The sequence below is a fragment of the Trichechus manatus genome, unplaced genomic scaffold (assembly GCF_000243295.1).
Source record: "Trichechus manatus latirostris isolate Lorelei unplaced genomic scaffold, TriManLat1.0 scaffold00028, whole genome shotgun sequence".
NCBI lineage: Eukaryota > Metazoa > Chordata > Mammalia > Sirenia > Trichechidae > Trichechus > Trichechus manatus.
This window is the reverse complement of record NW_004443964.1, coordinates 16,638,211-16,651,695: the sequence shown is the minus strand read 5'-3', so window position 1 is coordinate 16,651,695 and position 13,485 is coordinate 16,638,211. Positions and strand designations below refer to the sequence as shown.

The following is a 13,485-nucleotide window of genomic DNA, read 5'->3' as shown; positions in this document are numbered from 1 at the left end:
ATTATCTGGCAGCTAATTTTAAATTTACAATTTCCTGATTCATCATTAATTAGTAAATAACATCAAATTCCTGAAGTTTTTGTATTTATTTGCTTTCTTTTTGTGGAAAAAAGTATTTTGTGTGTTTCTTTAACGGCTGGATGGTCTTTAATATGATTGTACATGAATCTATTTTGATATTCAGACTACTTTCCCTTCTTATTTTATATAATGCCATGGTAAATTCCTTGTTTATATAGTGTGCTTCTGATTATTTCCTTAGAATAAACTCTGAAAAATATTACTGGGTTCACAGTAGGCACGTAGTACTAAAATGAATTTTAGAAAGGCTATACCAATTCATAATCCCACCACCTCTGCGTGTCCATTCCATCGAACCCTTGACAACTCTTGGTATCACCACTGAACTATGTGACTGCATTTCATCAATTATACAGAGGGTCGGGATTTCAAACTGTTTCAAGGCATTTGTACTTCATTTGTCAACTGTCCACACTCTGCCCATTACTCTACTAGGGTGTTTTTATATTTTCATAATGACTTATAATTGCTTTTTATAAAGATATAAATTGCAAGTGTTTTTTCCCCATTTTGCTGTCTGCTTTTAAAGTTATTTATTTTTAAACCTATAATTTTTTTTTTTTTTAAGTGTGGTCAATCTGACCATTCTTTTGCTTTTTAAGAATTTTTTAGCTTTAATTATTGCCTACTATACTTCTCCTGCATTCTCCAATCAGACACATCCTCCCACATATGTTCTCAGTCATGGTGTATGTTGTGAGGCCAAGGTCTACTGCCTCCCCAAACTATAAACTGATTATTCCAGTATCACTTACTAATGACTCTAATCCTTCCTTCCTATTTGTCATACAGCAAATGTTCACATATATGTCTCTTTAACTCACTTCTGCCTGTCTAGTCTTCCTTTGGTATCATGCTCCTAATTCTGGTGGCTTTATAACATGCCATAACAACCCCCCCGGCAAGTTTTCCATCATTTCTCTTTCTTCTAAAATTTTATTGGTTATTCTCATCCATTTACTTTTCAAGATGAATTGCAAGGCAGTACAGCATTGTGTAGTCAAGTGCTCTAACTTGAGAACCTCTGGACCCCGCACTACGTCCTTGTACTGCAGTTCGAGAAACAATGCATGCGAAGTTATCACTTTAGGTGATCACCAGGATCATCATAAACATAAACGGAGAAAAGGGCTGCTATTAGGTGATGCAAACTGAAAGGCTGGAAGTTTGAGTTCACCCAGAGGTACCTCAGAAGGAAGGCTTGGTGATTTACTCCCCAAAAAATCAGCCACTGAAAACTCTGGGGAGCACAGTTCTACTCTGACACACACGGGTTGCTCTGAGTTGGAAGCAATTTGTTTTTCTTTTTTACTGATTGATTAGATGACAATCATTCAGATGATTCCCAATATGTACATATTAATCTACTTTTAGACCACCACCTAAATGCAAATCAAACATTAAAAAGTTTTCGATTATACCTGGGCGGTCTGTGGATCCCATTTTGAGACAGGCTAGCGTAGCAATAACAACAGGGTAAGTTCCAGTGAGATCTGCGCACACTCAGACACACACACTCCTCTCCGTCTCTCTGACCACAGCTCCTATGACAGCTCCTGTGACAGCTCTCCTCCTTCCCCTCCTTCCTGGGCCCTACCGGCCCCACTGGTCCCCTTGCTTTTCCTTCAATACACACGGCACACTCTCACTTCAGGGCCTTTGTGTTTGATGCTCCTTCTTCATGAAAAGCTCTTTATCCAGATATATGCATGGCTTTCTCATTTCCTTCAGGTCTTTACTCAAATTTCACCTTCTCACTGAGTCCTTCTCTGGCTACCCTTTACCAAAATATCACCTCTCCATTGAAAATCAACCCTCAGCCCCAACTCTCAACATTCATATCATTTTCCTTTTTAATTAGTACTCATCACTATTTAGCATACTACATATATAACTTCTCTATCTAGTTATTGTCTACTTTTCCCATTGGACTATAAGCTTCATGACAGTGGGTATTTTGTCTGTGGCATTCACAAATGTAGTCCCCTGGGCCTGGAACCGTGCCTGGCACTGAAAGAATAAATGAATATCTGGACTTGGAAATCAGATGACTTTGGCTTGAATCCCAGCTCTGGAACTTAGTAGCTAAAGAAGTTATTCAATATCTTGAGACTTAATTTCTTCATCTATAAACTGAGGATAATATTAACACCTCCTTTATATGGAGATTAAATGAAAGCTTCTGTATGAAATGCTTACACACTCACACAAAATCAAATGCTCAGTACATGACAGTTGCTATTAGTATTATTACTAAGAATCAACTATTTAAACGTAGACTGGCTAAATTACATGAAAGAAGCCCTACACAGCCAGTGGCAACAGGGTTGAGGAGCTCATTATACAAACCACATGCTCATAGGGTAGTCAAGATTTTAGGGAAGAAAAGTAGCGAAACCCTGGGAGGGGATGGTGTATGGAAGCTACAGATGCACATAATTCACATATGCATGTCAGACAAATGTATCACTGCAGCTATGTAAGGCATTAAGGGACAAAGGCGCTATGCATCTTAAGTACTACCAGACTTTTTTCTACCTGGCAATTTACTTCATTAGTTTCAAGTTTTTTTTGTTTTCTAAGTATATTATCATCTATTACCTATAAATTTTATTTTCTCCTTTATATGTTATATCTTTCTTTTCAGTCACCTGCCCAACTGACAGATAAAAGTTTTAAACAGGGACAATGAATTTTCTCAACTGTCGTGGCAGCATTAACTGAAATAATGAATCATCTTTTCTGGGGCAAAACATACTAAGGAATAGAAGATTGCCCCTACTTACCTTTTTCTAAACTGTACGATGTTTGGTATCACAATTGCACTAAATTTGTAAAATGAATGGAAAATATTATATTTTATTCCTGCTATGCCCTGGAACCTTTTTTTTTTAATAATAAAGAAATCACCTGTTCCCTGACAATTTAAAGAATTCACCCATAAAACCATGAGATCTGGAATTCTTTTTTGTAGGTAACACTATAGCAACTTTTCTAATTTCTTCCTTTGATATACGTTATTGAGACTTCCAACTGACAAGTACAGCATATAACTGTCTCTCGCTATTTAAATCGATTCGCTTTCTGAGTTTGGATGGTGAGATTTCTGAAAGTCTCACCTCAAGGTCACGTGTAGACAATTTTCTTCAGATTTTAAAAAAAGCTGTATTTTTATAGTACTTTCCCACTCTTAATTCTGTGAATTAGTGTTCTGCTCCCTTTTCTCAAGATTAGATAGGCAAACGAATAGTCTGTTTTAACAATTTTTGTCTTTTCTGTTTTCTCATTATCATTACTTTGCTTTTGTTTTACTTCCTCCCTTGTTTTCTGTGAAGACTTGTTTTATATATTTTTCTAACTCCTGATTAGTTAGTATTTAAGAATATGGAGGTCTTGTTTTGTTAACTGTATCTCAACTGTGTAAGGCAGGTGCTCAAATATTTGTTGAATGAATGAATACGAATTTACCTCTGAATTCAGCTTTGGCAACAGGGCTTAAAAGCAGCTATTTGATAATTTGTTTGCAATTACACATTGATGTTTCTTTACCAAAAAGTTATTTGTGAGAGCATATTTTTGTAAATTTCCAAGTAAATAAAGTTTATTAGCATAACATCTTAATATTAATTTGTAGCTTTACTACAGTGTGGTCAAAGAATGTGACCTATATACATTCTGCCTTTTGGACATCATCAAAGTTTCATCTATGGCTCATGACCAAGTAGTAGTCCATAAATATTTAATAAGAATGTAAATTCCTGGTGATACAAAACTTAAGATACAGTCTATTTCTGGTTTACCATGCTTCTGTTAATAATTGAAGTGCTTTATACACTTTACTGTTATTTTATTTTAATTCATAAAGATTCAAGATTGCATCTTTACTGCAACTTCTTTCTATAAGCCAGTAACCTTCTTTTTTTTTTGGACACTGAATTCACTCTGTCTAACATTAGTAGGGCTATTCTTGCCTCTTGTTTTTGGCCTTTACTTCATGTATCTTTGCCCATCTTTTTTTTTTTTTTTTTAACCTTTTGTGATAATTTGATTTTAGGCATGCTTCTTATAAATGCTTAGTTGGATTTTTTTTACTCTATCTTTACAGTCTTCAACTTTTAATATAGGAGTTTTAACCTATTCACACCAGTTCTGATAAATGACATGTCTGGCACTGCCTTTGTAATCTTGTTTTATCTGCTTCATAGCGGTTTCCTTGATTTTCTCCTCGTCTTTTGCCATACAGACTGTTTTCTTTGCGCATTCTCTTTATTCCAATGATGTGAATGGTATATATTTCATTTACTAGAAGTTTTTTGTTTGTTTGTTTTTAACGATTTTAACAAGCATACTTGAACCTATTTTTCTCTTACTGGCAATGCCAAGAATGAAATCATATCTGTGGATGCAACCCACAATGGATTAGAAATTTAGTATGCTTTGAAGTATTAGTTCAATTTGGTATTTTCTAGAATGTACAGTGCCAAATACAGAGTATTATCGATGTCCTACACTGGCCGTTTAGATGTAGAATGATAGTACTGGGTGGACGAATACCTGGCTGTACCATCACAGGTGTTCGAATAATTGCCTTTCCTAGTGTTGACTGTTGGAGTGGTGTTCTAATCACCGTCATACCAGGGCGGATCTGAGGCCCTGTGATTACCTATAAATGATACAAAGGACAATGAATTAAAATGTTTTTAGAAGACTAAAGCATGTTGGACTTAGAATACAAGATCTTTACACATTCCATATTGACAAAAATGTCTACAGACATGACAAACGCTCTTGGACATTACATTGTAAATTATATTAAGCATCAGAATAAAGATGAAATTTTGAGAGGAGAAAATTTAATTTAATTCAGATAAGATCGTATGAAATTCTTTGCCACTGATACCAAGAACTGCCTACAGATGGAAAGGAAGGAAAAAAACCCAGCGAGGCTCTGCTCTAAAACCACCATAGCTGGTCACAGGAAATCTTATTTTCTCTAAACTCCAATCCATAGCTGTAACCCAGAGAGTAGAACAGTAAGATCAGAAACCAAAATGTTCTTTTATAGTTTTAAAAGGGAAACTAGAGAGCACATTATTTTCAATTTTATACTTAGGTTCAAAAAATTTTCAAGTCTGCAAAACTTTAAATCTTTTCTGTAATACAAGTGCCAGAGAAATGATGGATCTAATACGAAGCACATATCATCTGGTTAACAAACTAGTTATAGTTCTTTGGATTGCATTTTTCATTCTATTTCTTAACTAGGCTTCACAGCAGGTCTCCTTGGGTGGTCCAGTGCTGCTCATTGTTTTGTAGAAGTAAATTTTCTTTATAAAAATCTTATCAAGCAATTCTTATTATTCATAAACTATATCAAGATGCAGTAATTAAAAGTTAATAGTTAATAGTCTGTGTATCATTTTTCACTTATCAGAAATATTACAAATAGATTGTTTCCAAAACAATACTTTGTCATAGATGAAGTAAAAGGCAAGGAAAAATTAGAAGCTGGATTAATCCTGGAAGAGGCCACTCTAAAAACTTCACCTGAGGGGCTCAAGACTTTAAAACAAAGTAAGTCTGCAAAGAGTTCTTACTTGTGAAGTGCTTGTGGTTCCTCCAGAGCCTGAGGTGTTGGGCCTAATTGTGACAGTCGCTGTCCTGGGCTGGAATGAAGTAAAGGTTTGCTGACTTGTACCTGTACTAGATGGAATGATACCCAGGACTTTCTGCTGTACTTGAACAACACCTTAAAAAAAGATGAAAAGACGGTTAATAAATACCCCTTTAATTAAAAGCATTAGGTGTTGCTCGGTTTTTGAGGAGGAACTACGTGTGGCAGGGTTTTAAAGTGGACTACATAGAATGTGAGATCTGAGGACTGAAATCAGTGAAAAGGAAATGAAAAATAATGGCAACAGTATGATCTGGCAAATGTGAATTAAAACTCCTCACATTTCCCTTACCTCCTTGCGTTGCTGGCACATTTACAGCGACAATCTTGCTGTTTGCAGGAAGTGGCAGTTTGGTAATTACTTTTCCTGCCATAGTGACTGGATTGCCTGTAATTTGGAACGTCTGACCTGTGCTGGCAATGGTTGTAGCAGATGTGGCAGCTGTGCTGGTGGCTAATGGGGTATAAGACATTTATTAAGCTTTAGATTTAAAATAACCAGCAACGTAGTGACTTCTAGGAAGGGTACCAATGCATGAAATGTGACTCATTTTGTATTTTTAAGAAAAACATTCCTCTCCAATCAAGGTCCGTGAACTATGTAAATGTTGAAAGGGAAATAATGTAAGAGAGGAGATTCACTAATGTAATATTATGAATATTATCTGCGACAAACCAACTGTTAGAGCTGGTTCGCTCAATCAGCTGCAGAAGAAAAACAATTTTCTAAAGAGATGTTTCATTTCAGTAGGTAAAGTACAGAAATTTCTCTTTTTCTGGATGGAAAGCAATCTTCTATTTAATCACAGTTGTGTACCTGAATTTGACTGGCCTTGCTTAACCCACGTAGCAAAGGTTTGGTGGAAGTTCTTGTTTTGCTGGAATGTTACTGTAGCTGGAGATCCAACTTTAGTAGTTAGTACCATTTTAGCTCCAGGTGCAACTGAGCCACTTATGGGGGCCACCATAACTTTCTGTGCTGGAGAGACGGTACTGGTTGTACTGTTTGTTGGGGAAGTAGTGGAAGCTGCAATTACTGTAGGTTTCTGCTGCTCCAATCGTTTCTAAAAAAGTCCGGGAAGAGAAAACATGAACCAAAATAGTTCTAAATAAAAACAATATTATTCCGCAAGAAGTTCAGCCACAATTTCTCCCAATTTAAGGAACTGTTTACACTAAATTTCTAAAATATTTTACTTCTGAAAATAACCCTATATAAGTTTACCACTGAATTTAATTTCTTGATGAAAGCAAAATTTTCCTGGCTTTACACCACATATATTTTAAGAAAGGTGTGAAGTTGTTCAAAACAGAAAAATTTCAATGTCACATTTTTCCAGCCTGTACAACTATCCAGGCTTTCAGACTGAAAATCTAAGAGACGTGGGCAACCTTACTGCAGACAAGAACACCTTGTTGCTCAGCAGTGGGATTTGCAGCAGATACCAAATGACGGGAGCTGCACAAGGTTTCCAGTTTACTGCAATATTAGTTTATCCAGCCATAAGAACACATCAGTATTTAATATAGCTATTCAAGTTCGCAAACCTGCAATCAAGCAAGCTGAACATTGTTCTTGCTGTTAGATGCCATCGAGTCATTTGGGACCTATAGTGGCCATATGTACCACAGAACGAAACACTGCCCGGTTCTGTGCCATCCTCACAATCACTGTTATACTTGAGCCCATTGTTGCAGCCATCTCGTTGAGGGCCTTCCTCTTTTTCAATGACACTCTACCAAGCACGATGTCCTTCTCCAGGGACTGATCCCTTCTGATAATATGTCCAAAGTATGTGAGATGTAGTCCTGTCATCCTTGCCGAACATTATAAAACAATATTTCTAGATTTCTTACATTATTTAGTTCAAATATGTTTGCAGAAAAATACTTTAGACTATTTTACACAGAGGAGTATAATATGGGGAGCCCTGGTGGTGCAGTGGTTAAGAGCTCGGCTGCTAACCAAAAGGTTGGTGGTTCAAATCCACCAGCTGCACCTTAGAAACCCTGTGGGGCAGTTCTACTCTGTCCTATAGGGTCTCTATGAGTTAGAATTGACTGGATGGCAAGTATAATCTGATCTTTCAGACTACAGGTCTATTAAAGATCATTTGCATATCTTTTCATTATAGAGTGCTGAAATTTTCTAAAACCTTCTCAACAATGGTCTGATGAATACCAATAAGCTTACATGTCTAAAAACAATAGGTGGGATTTATTGCACATGTGGTGGCAGAGCTTTACCTTCCTATCTTATTTAATGCTCATACCAACCCAGTGAGGTTGCTGGTATTACTGCCACTTTAAAACAAGGAAACTAAGGCTTAGAGAACTTTTGTAACTTGCCCAAGGCCACAGAACTAGTTAGTCCTAGAGCTAAGATCAGATTCCAGTGCTGAACTATCTCCTGCCATTGTAAACGCACCATGAATGACATCACACACAATTTTTTAGGACTACTTTTGTACACACTATATACACCTGAATATAATGGGAGGGGGAGCCCTGGTGGTGCAGTAGTTAAGAGCTCAGCTGCTAACCAAAAGGTCGGCAGTTTGAATCTACCAGCTGCTCCTTGGAAACCCTATGGGGCAGTTCTACTTTGTCCTATACGGTTGCTATGAGTCAGAACCAATTTGACGGCAACACATTATGATGTGAGATATTTCACATAACAATTGCTCATAAGAAAGGGAGTTTTGTTTCGAATATTTAGAGATGTCACCTGATTGAATCAGCAGAAAAAGGAGGCAAAGAAACTGAAGACGTGTCTAGCAGTTATTTCCTGGGGCTGTGACTTCAAAACTGGAAGTGTTAGATATCTTTGTAAATAAGCCTTCCAAAGAAATTTGAAAAAGCAATACATTAAGTGGTGACCTTGCAGAGATGACAAAACGCACCCATAAGATAAAAAACAAAACAGATAGCCAATTGTTGCATGAACTGATAGTTGTGTTTGGGGATAAATGTCCAGTGGCAGCATCATACATAGAATCCAAAAGTGTTATCTCAAACAACTTGGATGTAAGACAAGATAACAATCTACAGTAAACTGAGGTCAAAGATACATAAGAATTTGTAAAAAAAATTTTTACAAACTGTGAGAGGAAAAAAGTAGATTGAGATGAATATATAAAGTGATTTTAAAAGAGTTATTTGTAACTCAGCTAATAACAACATTATAAATAGACGTACATCTATTTCATCTACATTCTAAAAGTTTATATATTCAAGTTGACTAAAAACCTTTGCAATATCTTGATTACCCAATGGAAAAAGGGGTAATCGTCTTTGATTTAGGTCCCTAATATTCAAGTACATATGGTACAGTTACGTTAAAAATAATAGTTTCAAGATGTTAAGTATGTGAAAGCAATACATTAAAAAAAGAAGCCAAAAGAAAGTCTTAGGTATGTGAATTTTGAAATATGAAAGAAGCTCAGGATACCAACTTTATGCTGGGCTAGAAGTTTTATCACATTTACCTTGCTAATCATGATCTCCTCCAATAACTAGAATTTGGACAGGTAAGAAACCATTAGTAGCTCCGTGATCATCATCATCTTATAGAGTTTTACATACAATTTGCTTTTCCATAGACTATAGAGCTTTTTCAAGAAGCCCTGGTGGCGAAGCGGGTAAAGTGATCGACTGCTAACTCCAAGGCTGGCGGTTCGAAACCACTGTCACTCTGCCCGAAAAAGACGTGGCGGTCTGCTTTCATAAAGATGTACAGCCTTGGAAACCCTACAGGGTCGCTGGGACTCAGAAATGACCCGACAGCAGTGGGTTTGGTTTGGATAGAGCTTTTCCAGTTTGGAATTTTGCAGGAAAAGATTATTTTTAGAAACTATCCTCTGAATTATAAAAATAAAAAGAAAAATCTTATTTCAAACACTGCTTTCCAAATATGCATGCTTTTTGCAAAACCACAGCTTAGTGTATCCACAGAGCTATTTTCATGTAATGAAATTGAGATATATGTAAAATACAGTGATGGCTGAACAACACGATGAACGTAATATCACCGAACTATACAAATGAAGACTGGGGAAATGGCAAATGTTCTGCTACCTATATACTTACCACAATAAAAAAACAAACACACACAGACACACAAACACACACAACTAATGTGGTTTTGGTGTGCATGAATTTGGCCAAAAATGTAAATTCGTTGCCAGGTGGGACTAGTACCAAATCCCCCACCTGCTGGGCAGCCAATAGCTGCTGTTTTAGCTGAACCTCCACTTGGGCCTTGAAGTCCTCTGCTTTCTTCTGTTCACTAACCTTAGCCTGTTGCTCAACTGCTTGTGCCTTTTCTTTCTCCACTCTGCAGGAAAACAAGGAGAATCTTATTAGACACTACCGTATCAGGCGTCTGACATCTAACTAATATATTTGAAATCTGGTTGACTTTCTCCTCATGCAAAGGTGAAATTATTTTGCTTAAAAATAAGAAATTTAAATTAAGATAATTAGAAAGTGACAAATAACATTAAAATTAGAAATAGGGTCTTAATGAACTATATACATCTAGCACTTAAAATCAAAAGGTGAAATAAAATTAACTAGGACATAATGAATTTATAACATTATAAATTTATAACTAAGACACACTGATTTAATTATATTATTAAACTGATAATTCTTTAATTCTGAAGTGAAAAAATCTTCAAGTCGATGATCACGTAGTAACCACTTCCTTACCTCTCAGCAAATGCCCTGATCTCCCATAATTCCAATTCTTCTTCGGCTACCCAGGTTTCGATAATAACAGGGCCAGTCTGCTTGGGTGTTTCTGGTCTCTTTGGCCGCAGTGCACTTGATCGAAGGCCTTTCCTCTGAGGTGTAGGTGTTTCTTTGGAAAAGAAATTAGAATATTTTAAGCAATATAGCTTCTAAAATTATAGTACTCGCGGCATCTCCTCTCATACCATGAAAAGCAGGGGTTCGCAAATTTTCTTAAAGGGCCAAAACCAAACCCAAACTCATTGCTGTCGAGTCAATTACAACTCATAGGGACCCTGAAGAATAGAGTAGAACTGCCCCAGAGGGCTTCCAAGGCTGTAAATCTTTACCGAAGCAGACTGTCGAATCACCAAGCTTTCTGTTACCAGCTAAGCACTTAACTACTGTGCCACCAGGGCTCCTTCAGAAAGGGCCAGCTGATAAATATTGTAGACTTTGTGGGCCGGATGGTCTCTGTTGCAATTACTCAACTATGCCTTTATATTCTGAAAGGAACCAAAGACAATATGAAAATGAGTACGTGTGGCTGTGTTCCAATCAAATTTTATTTACAGAAGTAGGCTAAGGCTCATGAATCATCATGGGGCTCACTCCTGATATAAAAGGCCTCTGACCCTGTTCCTTCTGGCTGGAATACTCTTCCGAAGCCTGAACTCCCCGCTTTCACTTGTTAGTCACTTGACTAACACTTATTTATCCTTTAAGGGATAACGTGGATACAATTTACTTCAAGAAGTCTAGTAAGTTCCTCCCACTGTGGGCTGGATGTCTTTGCCATGTAGAACTATGGCAATATGTGCTTTCCCACCATAGCACTGAGAAGGGGGATTTGAGTTACCAGTATACAGGTGAGATCTGAAGCAAATAAGAATGGATGCTGTTGTTGTTGCTGTTGGGTGCCGTTCAGTCAGTTCCGACTCAGAGTGACCCCATGCTCAAGAGAACGAAACACTGCCTGGTCCTGTGCCATCCTCACAATTGTTGCTGTTTTAGCCCCTTGTCGCCACTGTGTCAATCCATCTTGTTGGGGGTCTTCTTCCTTTTCCCTGACCCTCTACCTTACCAAGGATGACGTCCTTCTCCAGGGACTGGTCCCTACTGATAACATGTCCAAAGTATGTAAGAAGAAGTCTCATCATCCTCCCTTCTAAGGAGCATTCTGGCTGTACTTCTTCCGAGATAGGTTTGTTCATTCTTCTGGCAGTCCATGGTGTATTCAATATTCTTTGCCAGCACCATAATTCAAAGGCATCAATTCTTCTTTGGTCTTCCTTGTTCATTATTCAGTTTTCACATGCACATGAGGTGACTGAAAGTTAACACGGCTTGGGTCAGGTGCATCTTAGTCCTCAAAGTGACATCATTGCCTTCTGACACTTTAAAGAGGTCTTTCACAGCATATTTGCCCAGTGGTTTTCTTTTTTGAAAATTTACTGTTGAATTTTTTTTTTCAAGTTAGTTTCTCATACAAAAATTGATACACACATTGTTATGTGACCCTAGCTGCTCTCCCTATAATGTGACTGCACACTCCTCCTTTCCACCCCAGATTTCCCATGTCCATTCAACCAGGTCCTGTCCCTTTCTGCCTACTCATCTCACCTCTGGACTGGAGCTGCCCATTTAGTCTCATGTACCTACTTGAGCTAAGAAGTACACTCTTCAAGAGTATCACTTTATGTCCCATATTCCAGTCTAATCCTTGTCTGAAGAGTTAGCCTCAGGAATGGTTTTAGTTTTGGGCTGAAAGAGAGTCCAGGGGCCATGTCTTCCAGGGTCCCTCCAGTCTCAAGTCAGACGATCAAGTCTGGTCTTTTTACTAGAATTTGAGTTCTGTGCCCCACTTTTCTCCTGCTCCATCAGGGACTCTCTGTTGTGTTCCCTGTCAGGGTGGTCATTGGTGGTAACCAGGCACCATCAAGTTCTTCTGGTCTCAGGCTGATGAAGTCTCTGGTTTATGTGGCCCTTTCTGTCTCTTGGGCTAATACTCTCCTTGTGTCTTTGGTGTTCTTCATTCTCCTTTGCTCCAGGTAGGTTGCGACCAACGGATGCACCTTAGACGGCCGCTCACTAGCTCTTAAGACCCAAGACGCCACTCACCGAAGTGGGATGCAGAACATTTTCTTGATAAACTTTGTTATGCCAATTGACCTAGATGTCCCCTGAAACCATGGTCCCCAGACCCATGCCCCTGCTACTCTGTCCCTCGAAGTATTTGGTTATATTCAGGAAACTTCTTAGCTTTTGGTTTAGTCCAGTTGTGCTGACTTCTCCTGTATTGTGTGTTATCCTTCCCGTCACCTAAGATAATTCTTGTCTACCATCTAGTTAGTGAATACCCCTCTCTCCCACCCTCCCCACTCTCATAACCATCAAAGAATGTTTCCTTCTGTGTTTAAACCTTTTCTTGAGTTCTTATAATAGTGGTCTCATACAATATTTGTCCTTCTGCAACTGACTAAATTTACTCAGTGTAATGCTTCCAGATTCACCTATGTTATGAGATGTTTCATGGATTCATCGTTGTGTAGTATTTCATTGTGTGAATGTACCACAATTTGTTTACCCATTTGTCTATGATGGGCACCTAGGTTGTTTCCATCTTTTTGCTACTGTGAACAGTGCTGTGATGAACATGGGTGTGCATATGTCTATTTGTGTAACAGCTCTTATTTCTCTAGAATATATTCCATGGAGTGGGATTGCTGGATCATATGGTACTTCTACTTCTAGCTTTTTAAGGAAGCACCAAATTGATTTCCAAAGTGGTTGTACCATCTTACATTCTCACCAGCAGTGTGTAAGTGTTCCAGTCTCTCCACAACCTCTCCAACAGTTACTATTTTGTGTTTTTTTGATTAATGCTAGCCTTGTTGGGATGAGATGGTATCTCATTGTAGTTTTGATTTGCATTTCTCTAATGGCTAATGATTGCGAGCATTTCCTCATGTATCTGGTAGCCGCCTGAATGTCTT

At 37.9% G+C, this 13,485-nt stretch overlaps 1 protein-coding gene across 13 annotated transcripts in view; it reads right to left on the bottom strand.

Moving 5' to 3' along the window:
• The window catches only part of BPTF (bromodomain PHD finger transcription factor), a 156,382-nt gene that overhangs the window by 36,068 nt on the left and 106,829 nt on the right, over positions 1-13,485 (bottom strand). For 7 of the 13 annotated variants that reach the window (XM_023729320.1, XM_023729314.1, XM_023729315.1 and 4 more), the window contains 6 exons: positions 10,469-10,619; positions 9,968-10,091; positions 6,573-6,819; positions 6,048-6,209; positions 5,679-5,830; positions 4,636-4,744 (listed from right to left, as the gene is read on the bottom strand). In XM_023729320.1, coding sequence (XP_023585088.1) covers positions 4,636-4,744; positions 5,679-5,830; positions 6,048-6,209; positions 6,573-6,819; positions 9,968-10,091; positions 10,469-10,619 — 945 coding nt within the window. The remainder of the gene's footprint in view (positions 1-4,635; positions 4,745-5,678; positions 5,831-6,047; positions 6,210-6,572; positions 6,820-9,967; positions 10,092-10,468; positions 10,620-13,485) is intronic. The other 6 variants (XM_023729324.1, XM_023729325.1, XM_023729322.1 and 3 more) reach the window with 3 other exon arrangements.